At 50.3% G+C, this 26,980-nt stretch overlaps 2 protein-coding genes across 11 annotated transcripts in view; one reads left to right on the top strand and one right to left on the bottom strand.

Moving 5' to 3' along the window:
* Nucleotides 1-1,047: 1,047 nt before the first annotated feature.
* On the top strand, nucleotides 1,048-18,023 carry CAMKK2 (calcium/calmodulin dependent protein kinase kinase 2). Of its 2 annotated transcripts, XM_053994287.1 has the most exons (18): nucleotides 1,048-1,154; nucleotides 5,348-5,458; nucleotides 5,877-6,348; nucleotides 7,090-7,137; nucleotides 7,550-7,603; nucleotides 7,745-7,796; nucleotides 7,886-8,019; nucleotides 8,626-8,662; nucleotides 9,433-9,454; nucleotides 9,750-9,838; nucleotides 10,072-10,271; nucleotides 10,362-10,415; nucleotides 10,857-10,930; nucleotides 11,304-11,391; nucleotides 11,638-11,733; nucleotides 12,285-12,413; nucleotides 14,285-14,385; nucleotides 14,748-18,023. In XM_053994287.1, exons 3-18 carry the CDS (start codon nucleotides 6,049-6,051, stop codon nucleotides 14,818-14,820), a joined length of 1,551 nt encoding a protein of 516 aa, XP_053850262.1. In that variant the 5' UTR covers nucleotides 1,048-1,154; nucleotides 5,348-5,458; nucleotides 5,877-6,048; the 3' UTR covers nucleotides 14,821-18,023. The 2 variants fall into 2 exon arrangements, with proteins under 2 accessions (XP_053850262.1, XP_053850263.1); XM_053994288.1 differs by lacking the exon at nucleotides 11,638-11,733.
* Nucleotides 5,519-26,980, bottom strand: part of P2RX4 (purinergic receptor P2X 4) — a 33,566-nt gene continuing 12,104 nt past the window's right edge. For 2 of the 9 annotated variants that reach the window (XM_053994277.1, XM_053994282.1), the window contains exons 5-11: nucleotides 23,601-23,672; nucleotides 23,434-23,506; nucleotides 22,865-22,961; nucleotides 22,625-22,705; nucleotides 22,398-22,539; nucleotides 21,924-22,060; nucleotides 20,611-21,066 (exon numbers count right to left, since the gene is read on the bottom strand). In XM_053994277.1, coding sequence (XP_053850252.1) covers nucleotides 20,760-21,066; nucleotides 21,924-22,060; nucleotides 22,398-22,539; nucleotides 22,625-22,705; nucleotides 22,865-22,961; nucleotides 23,434-23,506; nucleotides 23,601-23,672 — 909 coding nt within the window. In that variant the 3' untranslated portion in view covers nucleotides 20,611-20,759. The other 7 variants (XM_053994284.1, XM_053994283.1, XM_053994278.1 and 4 more) reach the window with 7 other exon arrangements.

Genomic DNA, 26,980 nt, shown 5'->3' with positions numbered 1-26,980 from the left:
TTAAAAGGAGGTTTCCAACAGCAAAGGGGAGCCCGGCTTTGTGGAATGCTGGTGATAGCTCATTCCCTCTCTGCTGTGTTTTAACCAGCATCGAGGAGTTTAATCCTTAAAATGTTCAGAGCACCTACTGCGTTCTGGTAAGTGCATAAACCTGATTTTTAGAGTGGCTTTCAAGATTCTGTTCAGAATACAGTGTTTATCGACAAATCTGGCATGGAGGAGCAAAGGTGGCTCTGCTCTGGGGAGCTCTACAGTGTCAAAGTGGTGCCCACAAACGAGCCTTGAAGTAAAATGAGGAAGAAGGTTTGGTCAGCTGTGGCATTTGCATCTGCTAAAGGCTGAAGCTGTTGCTTCATGAAAAGAAAACCGGGGGTGAGCTTGGTGCAGAAATGGTGCTGGATGGAAATAAAAACAAACCCCAAATACCGAACAAAGCAAGGGGTATGTTTGCCGAGGGCTGGTGTCAGCTGGGGTGTTAAAGGCCGTGCCCGTGAGCTCTGTCTCAGCGCTACAGAGCTGCAACTTGAGTGGGAACTCTTTGGTAGTGGCCTCTGTGGCATTTCCAAACAACTGTTTTCCAAACCTCCCCTTTAGGTGATGATTTGGGCAATCCCCCGCTCCGTGCGGGGGAACTGGCGCGGGTAACCCGGTTCGCCGCCAGCCGACCTGACGCTGGAAGCGCAGTGTTTGCACGGGGGCAGGGGGAGGAAGCGGCGCCGGGGGACGCCGCGGTTCGTGTCCCTCCGAGGCGGACGCGGGGAGCCCCAGCGGCAGCGGGACCGGCCGGGGCTCCGCGCTGCATCCCGCGGGGAGGTGACGCGGGGCCACGCGGCCCGGGGAGGAATAAAACACTGGGGAAAAAATTTGTAAATAAACAAAAGAACAAAACACACCGCAACAGCGGTTTACAAGGGGGGAGGGCGGGCAGGATGCGGCTGCCCGGGGGGAAACCTGCCCTTCCCCGGGGCGGAGCGGGGCCTCCCTCTCTCCCTCCCTCCCTCCTTCCATCGCTCCCTCCCTCCTTCCCTCCCTCCTTCCCTCGCTGCCGCCGCTGGAGCGGAACCGAAAGCGAAGGCGGCGCCGGGCAGCGGCGCTCCGGCCCAGCGCGGCGGGGGCTGCGGGGGCTGCGGGGTCCCGGGGTCGCTCCCCGCCAGGTCGGTGCTGCGGGAACGGGCGGGGAGGCCGGGCGGGCCCGGGCGGGGGATGCGCCCGCGGTGGCGGAGACAAAGCCGCGCCCGGAGGGAGCGGGCGGGCGGGGGCGGCCGAGCCGGGGATGGAGCCGCGGCTGGGGCTGCCCTGCGGGCGGCCCACGGCATCGCCTCCGGACGGGGCTCTCTCTCTCTCTCTCTCGGGCGGCCTGTGCGGACACCCCCGCGGTGCGGGCTCGGTGCTGTCGTTTCCCCATCCCGCGCCGTGGCCGCCCGGGCCCCGCGGACATCCCGCTGCCGCCGGCCCCCACACGTGCCGCGGTGCCGGCGGGCGGCGGCACCCCGGGCGCCGCGATGGGACCGGGTGGCCACAGCGAGTGTCCCGCAGACCCCCGGGGCTCCTGTCCGGGGGTTGAGGGCCGGGATCAGGGGTCCCGGGAAAGATAGGCCATGGGGTTGGGGAAAGGAGGGGTTTTTAAGGTCAAGGGACGAGTGAGAGTGGGGATGGAGCTGGTGGAGCGACTGTGTACAGGGGATGGGTCTCATTAGAAGCCACAGGTTGGGTTGCTGCGAGTGACAGAGCGTGGTTAGAGGTGGGATGCAGCCCTGCAGCCACGTGCACGGCACAGAGCATCAGGAGCATGAAGATAACAGTCGAGACCAAGAGCAAAGTGAGATGACCACGGGAAGCTGGTGTGATGGAGCTGTGGGCTGACTGCAATGCTGCAGGGGCAGAAACCAGCCCTGGGGACAGGACCAGGTTGTCCTCAGGGCCAGGGAGACAGGAGAGAAGATGGAGAGGATGTGTGACAGCTGTGGGCACCAGAGCTGCCTTCATGACCCACACCCACAGAGACAGCCCCTCTCCTGGGAGAAGGAGTCCTGTCCTTGTCCTGGCTCTCCATGAGCACTTTCTCTTGGGAAAAACAGCCAACAAACTCCCAAAGCCCATACCTGAGTGTGCTGTGAGGGGTGTCTGAGGGACCAGTGCTGTTCCAGGGAGGTAATTTGGAGGAGCCTTTGCTTTCAATGCTGCCCTAATGTCTTTTAAGTGGTGTTCGCAAAGTGGAGAGCTGCTCTAGTTTCCTCTCTTGTGGGCATCGTGGGCTGGAGCTGATGTTTCCAGGAAAGCTGGGAGTTGCTTGGCAGTGCTGGACAAGGTGATGGAGGTGCCCTGAGCTTATCCTGGCCCATGCTCAACACCATCTCTGAAGCTTATGCTCTTTTGGAATGCTCATTATATATTGCTTCAGCAGTATTAGGCAGTATCCTCAAAATTATAAAAAAAAACCTTTCTAAAGACGTTTTTGTGACTCCTATTGAAACTTGCTGCTGGATGTTGTGACACTACAATGTTACCAGCCTGGCTTTGTATTTTTTTCCCCCAATTCTTTCCACTCTGTGTTGGCTGGGCCGGGCATTGCAGGAGGCTCTTCCATTTGCCCTGGGAGCGATAAAAAGCTTCTCTGCTTCAGCAGAGGGACCTGTCCTAGACAGGGCATGGATGCCTGTTTCCAGTATCTCATAAATTTGGGTGTCCTCTGACTTCTAGAGAAGCTCCTGAGAGATTTTTTTTTTTCCCATTAAAAGTCAGGTGGGGCATGCATATGGTCTTTGTATACTACAGTGACTAATATATTTCTGGCAAGGTCTGTGCTCACCCGTAGGAAGGGAAACTGTGATCGATGCCCCTGTTGCTGCAGATGACACCACTCTTGGCATGGGCACTTCCACTGCTGACCATGACCGGGGGAAGCGAAATAGCCACTGGACAGTGCCCAGGGAGACCAATAACTGCCCCAGGCTGGCCCTGCTTGGCTTTTAACCAACCTCTAGAAGTAGCAGGGGAGGATCTGTGCAAGTAAAATCAGCCCTGGTTTCGGTGTCTTGAGTTCAGTTTTGTTATAAACAGCTCAAGTTGCGATTTGTGAGCTGACCCCCATGGAAGGATGGATGGAGGGGTCACTGCCGAGCTGCCACCAAGTCTTACTCCCTTGGGAAGGTCTGCTCCTGACACTGTGTCTGGCCTTGCCACAGTGACACAGGTGTGGGGGAGGCGAGTGTGCGGCCCCTGCATCTGGGCAGAGAAACAGCTCCGGGGAGGGAAGGGCAGGCAGATGCTCTGATTGAAATCCCTGCAGCCAGTGCTGGCTGCAAGGTGTCACCCTCTGCACTCGCCTGGAATCGGCCAGCGTGTTCCCTCCGGAGGTGGCCGCATCCAGCAGGGCCCAGGCAGGGCCCACGCGCTCTCGGCAGAGCTGGGGTGGCCCGAGGGGCTGTGAAAATCCCTCACCCTCTCGGGGGCTGATTCCACTCCCATTCGCTTCCGCTCAAGCCACGTGGACGCTGAGCGAGAGGGAGAGCTGCTGCCAGGGTTTCACAGACCTCTTTTCGCTTTAATATCCCTCTCCTTGCTGAATTAGATGCGAGACTGATTGCTTCGATAATCCTGCTGCAGCCGCTATGGGTTATATATGGATTGCAGCCAAAAGCTGTGCCGATAAATCATTCCTATACACCAGGCTGTTATATTTCCTGAGGATTTTGTGGGCATGTGCTGCTCCCTTTTACATAAGGATCTGCTGGAGTTCATACCAGAATGTGCTGCTTTTCCCCAGGCAAGGGCCAGGATGGGTTGGTGAAGCCAAAGCCCCCAGGCTGTATTTTCTCTCTTTGGGATTACTGCCCTCGTTTCAGCTATTTTACTTTTCTCTCTGGCTGGGAATACAGCTGTTCTCCACCTCCTCCTCCTTATTAAGGATAACAGGGCTGTGTTCAACAGTGTGACCCCACTTTTGGGTTTCTCTCAGGCAAGGTGCCATCTTGGCAATTTTTTAAAACCCTCATCCTCTGACCCTTTGCACACACGCAGAGGGAAAACTCCTCTGATTTCCCACTTCAGATGATGCTACGATGGGGCTTGGATGACTTTTAGTTTCTAGAGCCTGGGGAAGCCTGCTTGAATTAATCAGACTTGATATGTTTATCCTGGTCAAGCCAATTAACTCCCGCCAGCCGGGACACGCTCAGCTCTCAAGTGTGACTGAGGCTTCATAACTCAATTTTGCTCAAGCCTGGCAAAGTTCATCAGGAACCCTTGGAAATGGGGATGTAGGCAATGCTCTGGGGGCAGGATGGGATGCCCAGCCGTGCTGTGGCACCGCTGGGGACTGGTGTTGTTCCTGGGGACAGTGATGTTCCTGGGGTGGTTTCATCCCAAGGCTGCCCCGATGAGCTGCCTTTTTTGGTGTGGCCGCAGAGCACGGTGAGGGTAGAGGGCACAGCATTCTGGATTGGCTCTGGCTTCAGGGCAGCTATTTATATGTGCCCACTGGAGGGGTGCCCAAAACAGGCCAGGCAAATGGCCTCGAGATGCATCCTTGTGAATTCAGGATGAATGGGGGTGGGCTGCCTGTTTGTTTTAATCCATTTGGGAGTGCATTAAAACACGCTGCTGTGGGCTGCCAGCAGTACTGCGGGGGGAATTTGACTTGGCTGGTGGCTCCTGGCTCTCTCATCCAGCAAAGCCCCGTCCAGGAGTGGATTCAGCCCCATGAAACTCGGCATTTCTGGAATAGTTTGTCCTCATTGCTGTTCATTGGCTTATTTATAGCCTCCCCATCCCTGTGCTTCTCCATGCCTCGGAGCAGCGAGCGGTGCCGCGTTGGCTTCAGCTCCAGGCCGATCCCACTTGGGCACAAAAGCTCTGGTTTATAGATCAGTGTTGAAAACAGCAATTAGGCCATTGTGAAGCCTCGAGGACAGGGGGAGACGATTTGATTTCTGTACTTGACCCATAATTTCTGCTGGGCTGATTCAGAGTGGTTGTGCTGCGGGTGCAGCATGGAAACTTCAATGGAGATGAGTGGAGCTAATTTTAACCGGCCGCCTCGTTGAGGTGTGGGAACCAGGCAGAAAAACGCCTCAAACCCTGTTCCTGCTTCTGGGCTGGTTGTTTCAGGATATTTTTTTCACTTCCTTCTGTGGCAACTTGTTAACCTAGAAATTAAAAACAGCACCAGTGTTGGGGTAGGGAAGAGTGATGGTTACAGCCAGCCAACCACTGAACAGCCCCAGGTGCTGTGGAATGCCTGGCGTGTGTGAATTAACATAATTTTCTCCTCTTTTTTAATTATCACTTAATTATTTGATTTTTTTTTTAATTTTTTGTTGCTAACAGTTTTCTCATTTATCTCAAGGTTTGGGTACCTGAGTTTTGCACAAAAGGCCACAGGGTGAGGAAGAGAAATCACTGGCAATGACGGGGACGAAGCAGTGAGCCAGGGGGCTGGTCCTGCACCCCATGCTTGGTAAGTGGGTCCCTGTGTCCCTGAACTGGTTTGGGGGGACTTGGCAGAGATGTGCCCACTTTGAGCAGTAAAGTAGGGAACTCAGTGGTATTTATGCCGGTATAGCGCAATTCTTTATCCTGCCCCTTTAAAATAACCCCTTTGGAGTATTTCCATAGTGGAGATGATGGAGTTGTTATTCCCTGGAGGTGTTTGAATAAAAAGGGTGGAAGGAGCAGTGGTGGCAGCCCTGGGGTTGAGGCTGACTCTGTCCTGGGGTCTGTCCCATGGCAGGGTGGTTGTGCATCCTGGTGACATCCTGCACTTCTTCCCTTGGCTTCACCATTCCCTGTGGAATGAATAAATCAATCTGTAGCACAATGAGCAGCAGGAAATCCCGCTTTCCGGAGAGCCTGGCCGACCCACTCTGTGTTTGCAGGCACATCTCCCCACCACAGCATGGCCAGGATGAGGCCATCGGTCCCTCCACGCCGCCACGCGTCCCCAGCAGCCCGCCCGCCCCACGGCCCCTCTGCTGCGCCGGAGGCTGCGGCCGCCGAGCCCCCACGGCACTGCGGGACCCCCCGGCGCTGAGCCCCGGCCACACCAGCATGGCCTCGCTCATCGTGGTGACCGAGCACGACGCCGCGGGGAGCGCGAGCGAGGAGGAGATGGACGTGCCCGGCACTGAGGGCTTCGGGGATGGCCGGAAGCTGCACCTCTCCGGCCGCAAGCTGTCCCTGCAGGAGCGGCCGCAGCCTGCCCGCTCGCCCGGGCACGGCGACGGTGCCACCCAACGCTTCATCTACCCCTCCCTCCCCTACTCCCCAGTGACGTCCCCGCACTCCTCCCCACGGCTGCCGCGGCGGCCGACGGTGGAGTCCAACCGTGTGTCCATCACAGGATTGCAGGTGAGGGGGATGGACGTTGCAGGTGAGGGGGATGAACATTGCTCCTGCAGTTCTCCTGCCCGCATCTGCCTGGATTTTTCCACCGTGGCATTTCTTCTCGCTTGTTTTTTTTTTGGGATACACCCCCGCGGCTTGTCTGCAGGTGTGTGGCAGGGGGCCCTGGGACATCCTGGGCCATGGGGAGAGCCCTCAGGGAGGTGAGACCCCAACTCACTGGTTCTCTTGCCTTTTGCTGATGCCACCAGCTCTCATGGCTGTGTTTGATGGAAGCCAGGGTGTAGCGCAAGTTTCTTTCTTTACTCCTTAAAAATAAAAAAACAGAGAAGTTCACTGAGATCTAAAGGGAAAACAGGCCTGCCTGCCCCCAGCCTGACAGAAAACAGGCAGCAAGTGGCTGCTTTGCCCAGAAGAAATAAAATTACTCGGCACCAGGTCGCCAGCATTAAACCCCTCAGGGCTCTCCCTGTCTGCCACTCTCGTTCCACACGAGTGGACAGGACAGGATCTCGCCTGCCCAGCCGTTAACATTTGCAATTAGTCCTCTATAAACACACCAACGTGTGGCTTGGTGGGTGGTTTTGTGGCTCATGAATCAAAGCTGCCCAGCCCCACGCAGGTGCTTGGGCAGAGGAGGATGGGGTGTGAGTTTGCAGAGAAAGTTTTGCAGGAGATTTAAAAGGAGAAGAGCAAATGTGAGCAGTTTTGTGGCTCATGCCAAATCTCCCTGCTCTCTCCCCACAGGACTGTGTGCAGCTCAACCAGTACAAGCTGAAGGATGAGATCGGGAAGGTGAATATTGGGTTTGGGGTGGGATGAGGGGTTTTGGTTTGGGAGGGTGTCAGGCTTGCTTTCACTTTCCAGTCACGAGAATGCTCCAGAATGGGAGCAAGTCCAGCCACTCGCCACGGCAGCTCTTTGTTGCTCGCTGTTCTGTTCTGAGTGCTGCCAGTTGAATTGTATATTTTAAAAATTATTACTAATTTTCCCCCTTCCCCCTCCCTCCCACACAATGGGGCATTTGAAGCTTTTCTTTGCTGTCAGTGTGATGTCAGACTGCACACCCCCCTGCTCATCCCAGCATCGCCCACCAGCTCTGTGATCCCTGTGGGGTGGGTTTGCGGAGGAGCCCAGAGCCTGGTTTGGTGATGTGGGTTTTCTGGATGGTCCCTAACTTGTGCCCCATGGCTGTGCCCCTCTCCAGGGCTCCTATGGGGTGGTGAAGCTGGCCTACAACGAGGATGATAACACCTACTATGTGAGTACCACACAGCCCTGGAGCCTGCAGTGGGGCAGGTGGGAGGGGGATGGATCCCTTCTGCCGACTCCCTGCCCCTTCCCATCAGCCACATTTTACCCTTGACTTGCCCCAAATTCCACATTTGTTCCCCTCTTGTAGGCAATGAAGGTTCTCTCAAAAAAGAAGCTGATGAGACAGGCGGGCTTCCCCCGTAAGTGGCAGAAAGCCTTTAGGGTGGGGGATATTTTGGGGATCCTGGGGGATTGTTCCCACCTGGACATATCTTCGCCTTTCCCACAGGCCGCCCGCCGCCCCGCGGGGCCAAAGCTGCTCCCGAGGGCTGCCTGCAGCCCAGAGGGCCCATCGAACAGGTCTACCAGGAGATTGCCATCCTGAAGAAGCTGGACCACCCCAACGTGGTGAAGCTGGTGGAGGTAAGTGCTGGCCTCTTTCCAAAACTTATCCTTGAGCGTGACGGAGCCTGAATGCTGCAGGGATGGGCTGGGTGAAGGGGAGTGACACCAGAAGGGAGCAAGGGCAGGTCCTGACTTTGGGAGAATTTTGTGTTTTTCTTAGTTTAGAAGGTTTTTTATTCTCACCTCCCAAAAGATATTTTCTTCCCTGCTCAGAAAGAGAAATGCAGAAAAATGTTTCTTCTGTGGAGGAAACAAGCGCTGAGACAGGTTTTGGGGAAGAACTGGTGTTTCTGTGAGTTCAACAGTGTAGCTGCCTTGCCCTCCACCCACTGCCTGTATGAAACAGTCAAAAAATTGGGAATTAAGGTTGTGCAGGCTGGAGTTTATTTGGCTCATGAGTCAGATGATGCTTCCTGTGTGTTTTAAATATTTGCTTCCTTGAAGTACAGCTACATCTCTGTCCTCTTTTTCCCTACTCTAGTGGGTAGAAGCTCAGAGATGAGCAGACCGTGCTGATGGTGCAGATGGTGCAGAACTGACATGGCTGTTAAATAAAATATCACAATGCTTAATTTGCAAGGCTTTCATGGTACTGTTTAATTGCCTTTTTGCTTCTTTCGGCAGGTCCTGGATGACCCCAGTGAGGATCACCTGTACATGGGTAACTGCCCACTGCCCTGGGGTTATCAGAGGGATGGGGAAAAGATTCCCACTGTGTTTTGGAGCAGCTCTGTGTGCAGGGCCGGGTCTCTCCTCCACTGTGGGTATAGCCTGATGTGCTAGAGGAGCAAATGAGATGCAGTCTGGGTTGTGAACAGAGATAAGAGTGTTTATAGCACTTTATTGGCATTAATTTGACACCAGGGCATGCTTTGCCATGAGAGGCACCAGCACTGATGTTCTCAGCTTTGAAGCTGGAATGATAGAAAGCAGTTTTATTTCTCTGGCTTTGGGAAAAAGGCACGAGCTAATTATCCAAGGTACAAATGAGCCACATCCCAACCTGCCTGGCAGACTGCAGTTGTTGTTAATACACAACTTTTAAAGAAGGCTTTTTTTTCTATAATTTATGTTCAGCCTGTACTAGTGGAGGAGCATGTGATGCCTTCATGGCCAAGTGCTGAGGTTTGCCCAGGGTGTGGGCTCAGCCTTTTTGGTGGCAAACAAAACCAAGGGGTTCTGTGTGCCATGGAGGACACTTCACGTTGCTGAAGCTGCAACACTGAGAAGATAGTTGGCAGCATCCCCTTAACTGAAAACGGGAGCAACCCAAATGCCACGTGCCTTGCATAAGACAGCATCTCTTTTTTAAAAATAACATATTATTTTTAGAATTTTTGTCATTAAAATAATTGCTTTTGTGCTGAGGCTATGCTCGTAGGAGCCATACCCTGTAAGTGATCTGTAATCACCTTCTCTTTTGTGTTGCAGTGTTTGAGCTGGTGAAGCAGGGGTGAGTACTGAATTCCAGATTTAATCCTTCTAACACTTGAACATGAGATGGGTTTGTGGGTGGCAGAGCTTGGCCATCCAACGTGGGAATGGGTTGCAGAGGTGATGGGAAGTTTCATGGTTGGGGCTTGAGGTCTGTGTAGCATTTCCCTGGCCTGGTTACAGCTGAGTACACCCTGTGTACTGTGTGCCTGTGTTTGGGGTTGTGTGCTCTCAACAGCCAGTGACAAAGCCTTCGGTCCCTGTTTCAGCACATCCAGGTGGGGAATGAACTCTGTTCTCTGTTGCCTTCACAGCCCTGTGATGGAAATCCCAACCTTGAAACCTCTCAGTGAGGACCAGGCTCGGTTTTACTTCCAGGATCTGATCAAGGGCATTGAATACTGTAAGTGTCTCTGAAAAAGGATGGGCTTTCTTATTTTTGTTCTTTTTTCTTAACACCTGCAGCTGGCCTTTCTGCTGGTGTACGGTGCCATTTCTGGTGGCTCATGCTGCACAGGGGCTTTTAAAGCTGGGGCTGGTTGTGGTGTTAGCAGAAAGAGCCACACGGAGCCCTCGTGGCTCCTTTGCTGCAAACCAGTGCTGCTGCTGCACCACTCATTGTCCCTCTGGCTGCAGTGCACTATCAGAAGATAATCCATCGGGATATTAAACCTTCCAACCTCCTTGTGGGGGAAGATGGGCACGTCAAGATTGCTGACTTCGGAGTGAGCAACGAGTTCAAGGGAGCTGATGCCCTTTTAACCAACACAGTGGGCACTCCTGCCTTCATGGCCCCAGAGACTCTCTCAGAAACCAGGAAAATCTTCTCTGGAAAGGTATTTAATAGCAATTTGAATGGTCCTGGACTAACCTTGCACAAACAGAAATCTTGCTGTAGATTTAACTGTGCTTTCTTCACTCTGCAGGCTTTGGATGTCTGGGCCATGGGGATCACACTGTACTGCTTCGTGTTTGGGCAGGTAATGAGATCGATTTTTCAGTGCTGTTGGTGTTTGTTTGTATCTCCCATGTTCCAGGTAAGCAGTGGGACTGGCACCTTGTGTCCCTGTTGAGTTGAGATGAGGATGTGTGGATGGAAATGGCAAACCTTTGCCTGTCCCTGGGATGGGTGCAGCCAAAAGGGCTGGGCTTCACTTCTTCCCCAGTGGAAAAAATTTTGGTTTTGGACAGATTTTTTAGGAAAGGAGTTCTTTTAGTAATTGGTAATTTTTGGTTAAATGTGTTTTTCATTGAGTTTAGAATTAGACATTGATATAATTGGAAATCTTCTGGAATTTCCCTGTAACTGGATCTTTGCTCTCCTTCATATCCTATGAGATCCTGATGCTCCTCTGGCTGCCTCACTGCTGCCTCTTAACAAAAATTGTTGCTTTCCTCATTGCTCTTTTTCTTTGTGGTAGTGCCCTTTTATGGATGAAAGGATCTTGAGTTTACACAATAAAATCAAGACCCAAACGTTGGAGTTCCCAGACCAGTAAGTACTCAAAAACAAAAACAACCCATCAATCCTTATTTTACAGCTCATTTGAGTTGTTTCTCAAGCACTGCCCTGGTAGGGCTGGCCCTGCTCTTCTGTTGTTTTGCAAAATTCAGGCTTTGAGTTGGTGTCTCCCTGCCCTGTAAATGTGGGATCACACTTCACATTGCCTCAAAAGGGAATATTTTGATTTTCCTGGGGGTTTGGAGAGGAGGAGGTGTACAAGGACCCAGAGCTGCCTCCCCCTCCCTGTTGGGGCTGGAGTCCAGCCCCTCTGCCCAGAAGGCTCATAGTAGCTGGCACTGAGGTGAAGAACAGAGGCAGCACCCATCTCTTTCCCCATCTCATCTCTCCCTTCTTCTTTCCACAGGCCAGAAGTTACAGACTTCTTGAAGGATTTGATTACACGGATGTTGGATAAAAACCCTGAATCTAGGATTTCAGTCCCAGAAATCAAGGTACTGACCCAGCTTCCTGGTGCTGGCTGTGGCTTCACTTCTGTTGGGTTCTCCTTGCTCATCTTTTTTTGGGAGTCAGTTTGATCGCGCCAGGCTAGGTCCTCCCCCTGTGCCCAGGGCCCCTGGGCAGGTAAGTCCCAGCTCCTTCCCCTGCTCCGGGACCTGCTCAGCTTTGGGACCTTTGGTGCCTATAGAAGTTGCAGGCAAAAGGAAATCCCCTGAGTACAGTATTTCCTCTGCTACCAGGAAAGTACTGTGCAACAGCCTTTCGCAGGAGATTTCTGGTCCTTCGCCCCTGCGGGAGCCTGGAAGGGGCGAGAAGCTGAGAGAATGGAGACCAAGGTAGGGGGAAAGGATTGCGGGGGAATTGCGGAACCTTTTGTGCTCCTCCTGCAGCCGACCAAGTCACCAGGTGTGTGGGCAAGGAGAAACAGGAGTTCTGCCTTCAGTCATGGATTAAACCAGGTCCAGGACGAGGGCTCGGTGGGTCTCCCCATCACTGCTGCTCATATGTGTGGACTGGAATAAATCTCTCCTGCCTCCTGGTGCTGTCTCATCCATAAGATGAGAGTGAAGATAGGTCTCCTTCCCTAAAGCTCAGAGATGCCCAGTGCTGTAGGTCACCAAGGTTATGGCTTGGTTGTGTAGCTGGGGCCAGCTCTGGCTCTGGATGAGCCACACCACGGCATTTTCTGCTCCGGCCTGTGCAGTGCCTGCTGGCACCCAGGTTAGCTGGCTCACCAGTGACGTGGCACAGCCCTGCCTTGCTCCCTGGCATTTCAGGAGCACGTAGGGGCCACAGCTTGGACAAGGAGATGCGTTTGCCAGGCTTGTGTTGTTTGACTTATGAAAAAGAGGAAATCGCTCCTGACAGGCTGTGTTATTAATTGAAGTTGCACCCTTGGGTCACCAAGAACGGAGCGGAGCTGCTGCCCACAGAGGATGAGAACTGCACCCTCGTCGAGGTGACGGAGGAGGAAGTGGAGAATTCAGTCAAGCACATCCCCAGCCTGGCCACCGTGGTGAGTACAAAGGAGTTGATGGCCTGTGGATGCACAGTGGGGTCCACGCTGCCTGCTGGGGTGGCCCAGAGCAGCTGGAGTTCACTGCTGAAGGGCAAAAGCATTGGGCAGGATTAGAGCAAAGACCTTCCCTCTCTCGGAAACAAGTGCTGCAAGACACTTGGGTGTCTCAGAGTCTCAGCAGCTCACTGGACATGGCCATACCCCACAGCGCAGGGGAATATTTTAGAGCAGTTTCAAAGGTAACTGTCATTGGGTTGATGGTCTTCACGCTTCGTCTGGCTGCCTAAATATCACTGTATTTGCTCAAGGCAAAAGAGCATCTGGTCCAGAACCTGCCTGTGGCCAGAAGCAGGTATTTTGGCCAGGCACAAGGAGCTCCTGCCCTGTTCTGCCTGTCCAGCCAGAGGGGCTTTGGGAGGTTCCCGGGATGGAGATCTTATCTGGGCCACGACGTGCATCAGCCCCCGCCTGGAGCTATTCTTGGTGACTTCATCTCATCTCTTTTCAAGCTCATATTTTTATTCTCTGCAACCCACTGTGGTGGTGAGAACCACATTGTAACCCTGTCCTGTGTAGAAAGTGAAATCCTTTGTGGTTTTGAACCTAATGATTTCTTTGGGTGCCACCAGCCCTTGTGTTAGGAGAAGCAGCGAGCAACCATTCACAGTTCCCTGGCCTGGTGTTATCTGCCTGTAGGCACACAGGCTGTGATTTTTTTGAAGAACAGGTTTCCCTTTGAAGCCCCTTTTCCATCTCATAGCTGTGACCACATCTGGCCTAATTTCTGGAGCTCTCTCCCTTTCGGATGCCCTGCAGACTGGCCACAAATGTGTGAACATGCAAATGCACCTTGTGCTGCTCAGGCTGAAAAAGCAGATGTTGCTCTAAAGACATCACCATTGATGAAGGGTTTACCCCCTTTTTCCTGTTCAGAGGGGACTTGATCAGTGCTCCCAGCCCTGTTGAAACCCAGGTGTGTTCAGTACAGCTCAAGGCAAATCAGATTTTACTGCACCTCTTTGACTGTTAGATAACACACTGCCTCCAGGCAAATGTGGTATTTTCACATTTGCATTTGATCTTCAAAATTACCCTCTGGTGCCTGATCTTTGTGCAGCCAAGTGCAGGCATTGACGCTCCAGTATGAGATTCACTCACGTGGCTTTGACTCTTAAAACACCCTCGCCTTCAGACACAGAACGTCTCTCTGTGTGCCCTGGTGAGCAGATAAATGAGGCACAGAGGGATGAGAAGCAACATCGAATGGAGTCAGGGGCTCTCAGGGATGCCCCTGCTGAGGCAGGGTCCAGTGCTGCTCACCTTGATTTCTGCTCCCACCAGCAAAACAAGCTGGGGGATGCCAGGGAAGAATCCTGACACGTCTCTGTTCCCACCAGTCTCTGATTGGTATCTTTGTGTTTTGCAGCCAAAGCTGGACAAATGGCCAGCTTTCAGTCTGGTTTCAGATTAACATTAAGGTAAAATTGTGCCAGTTCCTTCCCCTCTCCCTTTCCAGTGAATTATTTTGCCAGGTAATCATGGAGAACTCGGAATTTGCAGGTACTGGATGCAGTAATCAGTAAAACCTACTTCTGGAGAGGAAAGAAACCTCTCAGATTTGGCTTTGCTTTCCTTTCCAGCCTCTTATACCTAGTGTGGCTCTCACCTGCAAGGGTTTCAGATGAGGATACAGCCCCTGTATTAAGCAGCTGGAGACTTGCAAAGATGCTTCCTTCTGATTTCTATTAATAGAGAACTTTGGCCTGTTTTCACTAGTTTTTTTAATTACTTGGGCATGCAAGTTGGATGTTGCTGTTGCTCTTGAATGAAGGAAAAGCACCCCAATGAACTGCATTCTGGTTTTGCAGATCTTGGTTAAAACAATGATCCGGAAGCGATCCTTTGGGAACCCGTTTGAGGGGAGCAAGAGGGAGGAGCGGTCATTGTCTTCCTCTGGGAACCTGCTGCCGTAAGTGTCATCACCTCACCTCGGCCCCAAAAAGACATTTGCAGCTTTTTCTGATGCCCTGGAGGAGAAATTAAATAGTTGGGCTTTGAAACTTTCATAGGGGACATTACTGCAACATTCACACCCCACCTGTCTGATCTGTAACTGCTTTATGTGATTTTTGTGGCATGGAATATCCTGCTGTTCTGATGAGATGAAAAACATCTTTTTATGGCACTTCCAGCCTGTTACATGGGGAGAGATGACACATGCTCAGCGTCCAAAAGATCCCATGGCAGGGAAGGGGCAGAAACTGGTGTCTCATGGCCTCCTTTCCCTTTTTCTGAGTCACTCAGCAGCTGTTTTATTTCCTTTGAAAACAGGAAACAAGGCAGTGAAGATAACCTGAAATGCAATGACTTGCCCAACGTGGGAGAGGAGCAGCTTCTTTCTTGAACCTGGACTTTAAGGTTCTGTGGAGCAGCTCAATCCAGGGCACGTCACCAAGCGTGCACTGGGGATGAGGTGACCAGAGCCTGGAGCAAACACAGCATGACATGGCGCTATCTCAGTACAATGCTGGATGTAGAGCTCACATAGCAGCATGTTATCACACCTTATCAGGCATCTGATTATTTGCCATAAACATGGAGCATCTCTGAGCACTTGGACTGCTGACTTCTGGTGGGAGAGGCGCTGGCGGACAGCGGAGAGGTGAGCGGTGGTGATGAGCAGCAACAGGGCTTTGCAAAACAAAACCCACAGCAGCCAAAGGAAAATGCATTTGGAACTGCTTTTAGCTGGTTTTAATGCCAAATAATTTGCAGGGACTGACGCCAGCGTTGCAGGGGCACGATGCCCATGGCGTGGCTGTGGGCACGTGCAGAAGGGTGAAGCTTTTGCCAAGTGGCATACACAGCAGTAAAACCAACCACACGTGTGCACTTTGAGAGTTCACGACCTACCAGGAATGTTGTTGCATCTATTTCTTGTCGTTCTGGTTTGTTTTTAATTGACACCTTTTTAACTGCATGGGAACAAAGCAAAAACCCACCTGTTCAGCTTTTCAAAGAATGCCTACCTTTGTGAGCCAAGTTGTGTGAAACAGCATCTTCAGGACGTTCAAAAAGTGAGGTTAATTACCTCCTCAGGTAATTAACACCCTTCCAGAGGCCTTGGTGTGACCAGGACTTGGTAAGTTAGGTATTCAGTGTATGAAAGGAAAAGGTATTTAAGGGCTTAAGTTCAGTTTGAACTATTTTTGCTGCAGAAATATGAGTGAAAGGTGGTGTTTAGAATGTTTTAAACAACAGAAGAAGCACTAACAATTTGTTTCTAAATATTTTACTTGATCTAGGTAGATATACTATAAAATATAAAATTCAGGGTAAAATCCTTCACTTCCATGTACATTACATGGTTTACTACAAGTAAAAATAATACAACTTATGCTGGTTTTTAAGTATAGACTTAGGGCTTGCTTAGAATTTAAGATCTTAATGATTAGCTAGTAATTTTCAAAGAAACATTTGTTTTCCAAACACTTAATCTGGATTCTGGGGCCAATGCTATGTATTTTTTGCAAGTTTGTTACCAGTAGTTTGTGAATGCCTATGGATCAGAGGCTTGTTAGTAAATTAAGTGTATATCTAGTTAATGGATTGTTTCTTACGAAGAGCTCTTTCACCTTCAGTCAGATTACTCTGATTATTTGTGGTGCTTGTACAAAATAATAATCTGCCATGTGGTGGGAGAGACTTTGGTGTCCAGACTCACTTTCCCAAGTTCTCTGTGCTCGGACAAAGCTGGAGAACAAGGAGCCAGGGTTTGCCTGAGGAAAGGGGTCACGGTAAGTACAGTTGTTTTGTGGATGGAGCATGGGACTAGGGAGGAAAAGGTCTGATTTTTTTCCTTTCTCAGTCTGATGTGGTCGTGTGACCTTGAATGAGGCATTCGAGGTACCTGACAGAGAAGGAGGATTTGAGTCTCCCAAGCTTGTGAGGGACTGAAAAGGTGTAATTCTTTGCCCTCAGGAAGAAGGCACTAGGAGACTGCCAAGTGTCTTGATTAATGGTAAGGTCTCTGCCTGTTAACCCTGGCCATGAATGCCCTGCCTTTAAAAAGTGACCGTTCCCTTGTCTTCCTTTATTTTATCCTGGACAGCACAAGCAGCAGCGTGCCGAGGTCCTTGGCCCCACTGCAGTCAGACCTGGCCTGGTAATTCCTGGTTAAGACTGGTTTTTCTTAAAGCCAGGACAGCATTAGCAAGGGTGCAGATGCCTACCCAAACTGTCCCTTACATTTTTCAATCACTTGAAGCGATGTTCCCCCTAAATTGCAATTTATTCTGGAAGCATTGTGCTGCTGGCCTCTCTCCAAAGCCAGTGAGGACAGTTGGTGGTTTAGGAGCAATACTATGGAGTTTGGAGCCATAAGACATGCACTGTTTTCCTCCCATTTTAGTCCAAGGCTATGCCAAAGCCCTGCAGCTTCAGCTATGGGAAAACCAAACAGGTAATTTGGGGGCCAGCACTATTGCAGCTGCCTGCTCCCCCTACACAGGACTTTTCATTGTGGAAATGTGTGTGAATGGGCAGCCTGGTTCTCTAACCCTGCAAATGGACTTGATCTGCCAAAAAAAAATGTAAAAAGCTAGGGGATCCAATTCTTTGTAGGCGGTGCATAGTAGTGTGTGTGTGGTGTGTTTGCTAGAGGTGTGTTGTAGAGATCTCTGTGCTGCCCATCCCTGGTTGTGATTTGTCAGGTGAGACAGTTTACATTGACCCAACTGGTCTGCCAGGTGTAACGCAGCTTCTCAACAGCTGTACCAGCTCCCCAGTGCCCAGCCAGTCTCTGGGCCTCAGATACTCCCACTGATCAGTGTCTGACTGCCTGCACGGGCTTGGTTCTAAAGGATGCTAAACTCAGCACTTCCCCAAGGTGCTCTCCAAACCGAGTGTCCCTCAGTGCAGGCTCTGGTGGGGCTGCAGCCGAATGCACATTTCGGAAAGAAACGCAATGTGGATTTTTCTGGTTGGTCAGCTCTGTTGAAAGCATAAAGCATGGCCGTGCGAGGGAGATCTCTCTAAATGCATGACCTGTTAGAGAAGCTGTACTGTGTATATAAACCTGCTCAGTTCCCCAGCTGCTGTTCCTTAGTAGTACTGCTGGCTTTCTCCTTATAGTGAAGTGAACATTTTGCTTGTGCCTTGGAACTGGGCGATAGCTTGATTTCCCCAACTCCCTTTCCTTCCAAGCAAGCCCGGTGCTGACTGTGGGCTTATTGCTGGGTACTAAGCCTTTTTGGCTCTGAAAGCACACAGAAAAGTGCTAAGGGGAAACCAGGCCTCTTATCTGAGTAGTTTTCAATGGTGGTCCCCTCTTACCTATCAGGCAATTGATCTGTTTCTTTTCTAAGGTCTGGAATTATTCCTGATTTTTATACTGTTTGTTTAATGACCAAGGCTTGTGTTTCACTCCTACCCCTTTATTATGCATTTAACTTTATCAGGTGTATCAAGTTTAAATACTGTGTATTTATCACTTTTAAATTATATTACCTAAGAAGAAAGAATAAACCAACAACTAAGTGTTTTTCCATACAGGTGTTCAAGCTTCACTGTACAAATTGAAATAAATGACATGCAACCAAACCCAGAGTTAGTTGATCAAGTGGAACCATTATTTTGTTTGAGTGGTCTTTATCAAGCTGTGAGAGTTTGGTTGTTGGAAGAGGAACCTAAAAGCAGTCTCCTGTGTTAGTGAAGTCTGGTGCTCTACCATTACTGGGGACCTTGGGCTAGGATGGGACCACAGCAGCTCAAGCAATCCAAACTGAGCTTTCACATGCACAGACTGGAGTGCCCTTGGAAGGGCACCCTTTCAGCTGGGACACAACTTAGTGCTCGACAGCAGCAGGCACATAAAGAATAAAACAAAATGATAATGCTGTGTTTTACCCACTGTGCTGCTGGAGAAAGGCAGCCAGAATGCTGGAGGAATAGATCCTGGGGCTCAGTAACACCAGAAAAGGTTCAGAGAAGGGAAGACCTGGACTTTGTGAGTCAATATGATCACTAGAGGTGCTAAAGGCCATGTGAATATAAAGGCAACAAATCCACTTCAATCAGATTGTGTAAACTGCATTAAATGCACCAGCCAAGACGCAGGGTTGGTGTGGTGGAGAAAAGCACAAGAGGTGTGCCAGGGAATAATAGATCTGTTCTTCCAAGCAGTTGGTACCAGCACTCAGATAAAGACCTTAAGATCTTGGCCTGTGGCTTACAAGTCTTTTCCCTTGGAGAGGGTTTAAAGCAACAGACATGGACAAGGTGTCAGGAGAATCAAGGCAGAGCAGCTGTAGTAGCAGCAGCACTTCTGCTGAGAGAATGAAGAAGCAAAACCCACAGAGCCCTGGCTTTGATAGCCCTCCACTAACACTTTGTATGTGAGGAGAAATGAACAATCAAAACCCAGCTTGCAGAACTTAAGAGGGCTGAGGAAAGGTAGTATTTTATTAAAGTAAATTTTAAAGTAATAACATAAAAATTAGACAAAACAGAAAAAAAAGTTCTGTAACCAGTAAGCCATTTATCATAGCACAAGAGCCAGACTCTGCTTTATCTTGATCTGTGGCCATTGGAGCTTGGAGACCCCAATTCGATAGTAGGTACAGGCTCAGCTAATCTTCACAATCCTTCAGGGAAAGAGAAATGACAACAGCAAGGAGCTGCTGTCCCAAGGTCAGGCACCTCCTGGCAGTGGCCATGTTCACTCTAAGGAAGAATCTGGCAGGACTGGCAAAATGATAATGCCAGAGCTGTCTCTGTCTCAGGCTCACCCAGTGTGGAGGTCTGGCATAAAGTACAATTTTCCCTGTGTTTAGTGCAAATAACCTGGAAAGAGCAGACAAGGAGCAGACCCAGTTCTTCTCCCTGGGACTGGCTCCCAAGCAGTAAAGAGTAGTAAAGATTGTCCCTTTCTCAGTGTGGTTCCCACTTCCTTCCAACAAAGAGGTCTCAGGGCAGGGTCAAGAAATGTTCCCAGCAGTGATTTAGAGCAGCAGTTGGTTCTGGAGCACCAGGACTCAAGAGTCTGTTCCATATGTCTCACCAACTCCCTGCAAGGATCAGACATTACAGTTCTCTGCCAGAAACTCTTCTTTCTTCCCCTTCCAAACACATAAAATCCTTTGCCCAGGCAAGCTACTTCCTGTTACTTTTCCAGTGGCATGAGGTGTTCTGAATGAGAAATCTGCCCTCTGCAGCCACACTTCCCACCAAGCCGAGGGCTGAAGGGCTGAGCTCTGTCCTCAGCACTAGTTAAGCAACCAAATAAATCCTACTGACTAAACAGATCATTTGATTCCTGGAGGGAGCTGTAACTGTGGCTGTCAGCACATTGGTCTCAGAAAATACCAACCCATTGAATGAGTTTTCTCACAACTGCAGGAATCCCAAAAGCCAAGAAGGAAGGATTTGATGGGAACAGGGCTGTTCCCTACAGCTCTTAGGAGGTAAATGCCAATGACTGCAACCCAAAAAGGAGGTGCAGTAGGAGCATGACAAATTCTTGAACATATATTTTCCTCTCCAATAGTGGTTACCCAGGAAACATAATATTTGTTTCTAGTGCTCTTCCCTGCAACAGCTTTGATGTAGAAATTAGCTTCTCTGATGAAGATAAAGTTTCCTTAGAACTGTGGTTCAAAATCCCCATTTGATGTGAACTTTCTACATCCTGTTTCAGAATGTCTGTGGAGTCAGAGGAGGAAGCAATTTTGCCTTTACCTTGCCTTCATTGATGCTTACCAGTTCATAATCCTCCACATATTTGTATTTCTTCTCCCGATAGTAGTACCTCTTCTTCATGCAATATAGAACAACAATGTCACACAGCACTGTTGCCTAGTGGAGATTGAAAGAGTTTAAGATAGGGATCCTGAGAACTGAGGCACTAATCCAGAATCGAGTCCAAGTGCAGACAGTGTCACTTACCACACCGAACAGTGCTAAGCCAGAGCCGATGTTAATCATGGTAGGAATTACATCAAATTTTCCTGCCTAGAAGACAGTTACAAGCCTGAGCATGCTTTTCAGCATCTCTGAAAGGCCTCACTACAAGACCTTCAGGAACTGTCACCCTACCTTTCCAAACACTATGATATCAAAGCGGATGCCATAAGCTTTGACAAGTGTCCGTGATTCAGTGCCATCACTATTCCTGTAGTACTTTGCAAACCTGCAGAAAATATAGGTCAGAGCTTAACTGGAAATTTTGAGGTTGCTTATGTGATCATGCAACATCCAGGTGTGTTCCCCATCCCAAGTGAATGGGCTGAACATTGGTACTTCCAGACACAAGCCCTGAGTGATGGAAATTTCATGCTGGCAAACTCACATAGGAGGAAAGCCCAAAGCAGGTGAATTCAAGACAACAGTGAGCACCATAAAATGAGGAAATTTGCAAGGCATAGGAAGGGGAGAAAGCAGCTTTAGCAGGGGAGCAGAAGGACTAACAGGAAGAAAGTCAGCTACACGAGAGAGGCAGGCAAGGGCTGCAGGGGACCAGGCAGCCGCGAGAGGGCAGGGCCGGGAGCACAAAGGCTGCTCCGTGTCCCACACTGGGTGACAGCAGGCAAAAGACAGGGAAAAGGGATGAGAACAAATAAGTGAGATCAGACTTACTCTGCCACGTGGTTGACTAAGCCAAGAGGAAGCAGAGAAGAGGGTGGAAGAGAAAAGGAAGGACTGGTAAGGGGCTGTACCAGAGTCTGAAATTAGCAAGAACATTTCAGATCCAGCTGATATCCTCCAGACACCCTGATACCTGCTGGCCTGGCACCTCCCAAACACACATTTGTGCTCTGCACAGCTCCTCAGCAAATTCACCCAAGTTCCACCCAAAGATCCTCTGTCCTAAGTGAGATTTTGTGATTCTAGAAATAACAGCCCTGAGCTGTGTTTTCTCACAAGCAGGAATCCTGCAAGGATCTTGGCAAGGTGGCCAATCTGTATTTAATATTACAGTCTGAGTCTGGATCCGACCAGCTGCCAGCTCTGTGCTGGTGTTTTACTGGAAGTGCTGGACCTAGCTGTACTGGCCAGAATGTGTATGTGGTGGTGCATACCAGGATACTCCTGGTGCAGATATGGTCTTCAACTGACAGAGACACTTTTACAGGTTAGTTTTTCTCCCAAGCAGAGTGAAGGATATGCTTCTGTCTCCCAACCCCACCTCAGTCCCCTCAAATTCTGGCCTATCAGCACACCCTGAGACAGTCAGTTGTCCCATTGCCACCTCATTCATCAAACAGCCACCAAAAAGCTGACAGAAACATGACTCAGGCACTCTAATGCAATCAGTGGAGCTTCACTGACCTCCCCCCTCTGCTGTGGTTTGCACACGGTGAGGATCTCACCTTCTCTGTCTTACAGCATCAAAAAAGCTCTCAAGGTTTTCTTCTGTTGCTCTCCAAGCACCATCAAAAGCCCCAGACTACCACAACTGCCAGTGGCAGATGGAGCTGTGACACCAGGTGCCCTCCACAGCCACATTACCTGAAGTTGTAGCCGGGTGAGACGGTGTGGGCAGAGTCCTTGTTGTCGAGGCGCCGGAAGGAATATTTTGGCACACAGTGGGAAGCAGCTCTGTCCAGGTTGCAATCCCAGTTGATCTGCAGTGCCATGACTCCACCCTGCCAAGTGGAGGAGAGGAGGTGATGAGCAGTCCAAAGTGCACGGCCAGCCCAGCACTAGGCTCTCTGCTGACCAGGACCTGACCTACTGGCTCTAATCCCAGGCTCAGTCCAACACTCTTTTCTGCTGCTACAGAACCTTGCACATAACCCCACCCAAACAAAGCAAGGCCAATTATTGGTTAAGTAGAATTCACTCCAGTCCCTCTGGCCAGAACACTCTCCATCCTGCAGCTGATCTGTGTTCTGTGGCTTATGCCTTGAGGCAGAGGAGACAACCCCCTACCACTCTTCTTCTAAAAACAGCTGAAGCCCAAGAGAAGGGTCAGCCAAATACCTCCACAGCCATTTCCTGGAAGTCCTGCCCTGCAGCTTCAACTATTTTCCCTAAACGGAAGATAGGGCAGAAGGGATCAGTCTGGGCATCATAGATGCAGTTCTTGAGGTAGGTGGAGTTGATAGTGGGGAGGATGTTTCGCCTACAGGAGAACAGAAAGAGAAGAGTTGTTCATCCCATTTACTGCCCAGGAGACCAGACAGTGTGATGACCCTCTTGCTATTTACTTGCTGAAGTTGAACTTGCGGTACCAAATGTTGTTCTTCACCAGAAGGGTGAAGTTCTCAGCTTCTCGCAGGAATGCTGGCCTACAAAACAAAAGGGAAACAAAAACAGGACTCTGCAGAGTTCTTGGTGCTCATCTCTTCAGCTTTTCCCACGAGCATGTCAGTGGGAGAAGAATCAGCTGTGTACCACAAGCCTGCTCTCAGGAGGGGCACTGTGGAGTAGGAAGACAGAGCACTCACTTGGGTATGCGATAGTCATCCTCCACGGGGCACCATGCAAAGACTTCACAGGTCTTAATGCTGTTGTTGTATGGAACACACTCCCCAGTCTGGATGCCTGGAAAGACACGTGCATGGAGGTACTACTAAGCAAAACCAGGCAGTATTTGACCTGTGACATTCCCTATGATGAAAGCGATTTTCCTAGAGGTGAAGTGCCACTACCAAAACCCACACTATCTTCCACTGCAAGTGTAATTTCAGAGAAAGAAGCATCGGGTGCTTTTCCTGAGTCAAATCTTCATCCATGTGAAATACTGCTTCAGGGACTGAAGGCCATGAAAAAGCTTCACACTGTTTGCTAACTCACCAAAGCCCACATCTACCCAGCATCCACCCAACACAGTCTAAGTTCATGTGGTCTAAGTCCACCAGAAGAAAAATCTGAGCTTCTGCTTCAGTTCTCTTACATGTGAGAGAATGAGAACAAGGAGACTGAAGTGAAATGGTGCTTCCTTCACAGCAGGGAAGGCACAGCACAGAGGCACCACAACCCAGACTGAAAGGAGCTTTTGCAGCAGGTTTCTTACCACTGCTGTGGGTGCTGACATATCCTGGAATACATTTGTTCTTCACCTCACACTTTGTTTGATCGTCTGGGAGCTGGAGAGGAACAGTAGTTACATAAAACTCTGAGAACCCTCTCCCCCGCACTCCCACCCACACAAGGCAGGATTAAAGCAGATTCTGCACCTACCTCTGGGCAGCGGCCTTGGCTCTGGTTCAGTGTCAGTATCACATTGGTCATGACAAACACAGTGTTCTCACCCTGAGCATGCAAAACAAGAAGGAAACTTAAGAGTGACAGTCTGCAAAGAGCATCCAAGGCACTGCACCAAACATCTTTGTTGACAGAGCCCAGGTGGCCCAGCAGAGGGGACTTGCCCTGGACACTGCTGATGCAGCGCTAAAGGAGCAGATTCCTACGTGTATCGCCTGGTGCTGCTGTGTTTAGCCAGAGGAATGACTGTGGGACTGGCAGCTCCTTCTGTGCTCCCACTCGGCCCAAAGTTCCTCATTCATATTGAGCTCACACAGCTCCTCAGGGGAGTTGTAAGGCAGGTGCAGAAATAGAGCTCCAGCTGCAAGTCCGAGTGCAACTCCCACTCTTTCTTTTCACAATATATCAGTCAGGAATTTGCCTGGTCCTGTTTCTTCAGGGAGCACTATTTTCATTACTTTACTTTCACTACTTTCAGATCTGTATGACTCCAGATGTGTCATCTGCTTCCGCTCCACTGATACGCAAATATGACCACTCAGCCAAAATCTGGCTAAATCTGTCTTTTTTTCTGCACCATATGTCATGCAGACAGGGGGACCCATGACCAGCAGCTTGGCTGTGCCTGCCCAGCCTGAAGGCCACCACATATGGCCCACACAGCACAGATTCCCACAGATACAGTCAATCAGTAACTACAGCAATGCTTCCTGTTCAGTTCTGCATCAGGTGACTTGCAGGCTGTTCCTGTGGCTTCTGCCAACAACTTAACTTGGGGTTGTTTGCTTTAGAAAGCAGTAAGAAAGATGACAGGTCGTTATTGTTGCAGCTTCTTCCTGAGGCCTGCAAAATCCTCCTCTGTTGCAAGTCTTTGTGGGCACCATGGACAGTAGGATCAGTGCACCCTCAGAGAAGTAAAGGCTCAAGAAGAACTTAGAGCCCATTTGAGTACCCAAAGGAGGATTACAAAAAGGAGGGAGCGGGACTTTTTACACAGGCAGATAGTGATAGGGTAAAGAGGAACAGTTTTAAACCAAAAGAGAAGAGATTTGGATTAGATATTAGGAATTCTTCACTCTGAGGGTAGAGAGGCCTTGGCACAGGTTGCTTAGAGAAGCTGTGGCTGCCCCAGCCCTAAAGTGTTCAAGGTCAGGTTGGGCAGGGCTTGGAGTAACATGGGAGAGTGGCCCTGCCCACAGCAGAAGGATGGCACAAGATTATCTTGGTTGCTTCCAAACCCAAACCATTCTACTATTCTACACAAGCACACGCACAGACATACTTGGAACAAGCTTCCCCAGGGCAGGTGCTCAGCATTATCTGCAACAAAGCAAAGCTGCTTCATTCTCATATCATGGCCACACTGGAGCCAAAGCTGCTCCAGCTCTCAGTGGACTTTAGCAAAGCAGTAGCTGCTTGTTAGAAAACCCTTTTTCTGCATGTGAAAGTGATTGATACCTGAGGAGGGATGACATAGTCAGCTACATCCCAGACCCTGGCTCCCAAAGTGGATGTGTTTGTCAATGTTACTCCCTTCACCTTCGTGGTTACAGAACTGACCACAGAGTCTGTTTCCTGGTAGCCCTTTTCCCACAGAAAAACCCACCTGAAAGAGAAGGATTGCAAGAAACAATAGATAAACACCATAAACAAGTTTCAGGTCGGAATTTCTCCTTTTTCCATGTTACCTGAAAGGGCCATTCCAGACAGTTTCACAGCTTTTCCTTACAAAAGGGTCACAAGATTGACAATCTCCTGTCTGATTTTTGGGGTGATATTTTTTACTTTCAGACTGATTTGCAGGCTCTAATTTGCTTTTATGCCCAGCTCTGCTGGGGGAACGACAATCACCTCCTGAGAGGTCCCACTCTGAGGGGCCCTTGGGCCATGCACTTAAAAATTGAACCTGGCCCTTGTGGGATCCTTTCCAACTCAGAATATTCTGTGATTCTGTCCACAATCCCAGTTAAGCAGTGCCACCCGTGCGTGTCGCCGTTCGGTGAGCTCCGGGCTCCCCTCAGCCCGCGCCGCCCTCACAGAATCGGCCCCGCGGCCCCTGAGGGCCCCTGAGGGAGGGGCGGCTCCCGCCCTCAGCCCGGGGCTCCCAGCGCGGAGCCGCCCGCTCCCCCTCAGGGCGGCCGGCCCTGCGCCCCCGCCGCCCGCTCACCCGATCACATAGGCGAGGATGCCGAGCTGCACGGCGCGGTTGATGAGCCCCACTTTGCGGCTCCGGATCAGCACGATGCGCGGGGTGTCGTACTCGAAGAGGAAGCTGTGGAAAGCCCCGCACAGCGCCATGGCGGCGGCCGGGACGGGATCGCAGCCGGGACGCAGCCGTCCCGGGCCGGGCCGCGGCTGCCGCAGCCCCACAGCGCCCCGAGCCGCCCGCCGGGTGCTCCCGCAGCCCCGGGGCCCGGAACAAATTGCCCGAGGCCAGCGGAGGCAGCGGCACCGGCAAGCCACGGACTTTTCACGGCTGTTTTCACAGAATCACAGAACCCATTAGGTTGGAAAACACCTCTGAGATCATCGAGGCCAAGCTGTGACTGAACACCGCGTTGTCAAATAGACCACGCCAGTCTTTACTTAAAGGCTTCCAGGCTCGGTGATTCCAACACCTCCCTGGGCAGCCCGTTGCAACATTTAATCACTCTTTCTGGGAATAAATTCTTCCTAATTCTTCCTAATGTCCACCTAAACCTACTCTGGCACAGCTTAAATCAGTGCAAGGACCAAGCAACTGCCTGCAAAAGAGAGCAGAGCATATTGAAGACTGTCACCTTTCCATCCACAGTGACCAAATTCTTTATTTATCCTCTTGTAGAATTAATCTTTGCTGTAAAAGCAAAGTTCATGTACCGTCCACCTTGTTCTGAGATACCTAACACAGTCCTTATTGTAGAAATATCACTATAACCCTCATAAGAGCAGGTAAATCATCAGGAAGAGATGAACTGACAAAGTGGCAGTGGGAATTTCAAGCAGTACAAAACTATTAAGACCCTTTAGTTCAGCTGTATATTAGTAAAATGCTTATTTTTTTACAAAACCAGCCAAAACAGAAAGGACCAAAAGAAATGGGTAAAGGATAGGAATATGAGTGAATATTCAGTGTAACTTTCAAAAGGCGAATTGGTTCATGTGCTAGAACAGAAATGCATAAATGCCTATGGTAGTGTTTTCCCACTCTAGATATATAAGATGGTGCCATATGAATATTAACACAATTAATGCATTTTTCAATTGGAGATATAAATACAAATGGCATAATCTGCCAGCAATATATCTTAAAATGTATGTGGGAAATGGCAAACTGCTGGGTTAGCTCAGAAAGAACAAATCTTCGTTGAAAGGAG

This window comes from Vidua macroura, chromosome 18, assembly GCF_024509145.1.
Source record: "Vidua macroura isolate BioBank_ID:100142 chromosome 18, ASM2450914v1, whole genome shotgun sequence".
NCBI lineage: Eukaryota > Metazoa > Chordata > Aves > Passeriformes > Viduidae > Vidua > Vidua macroura.
The sequence above is the reverse complement of the archived record's forward strand: the minus strand, read 5'-3'. Positions and strand labels throughout refer to the sequence as shown.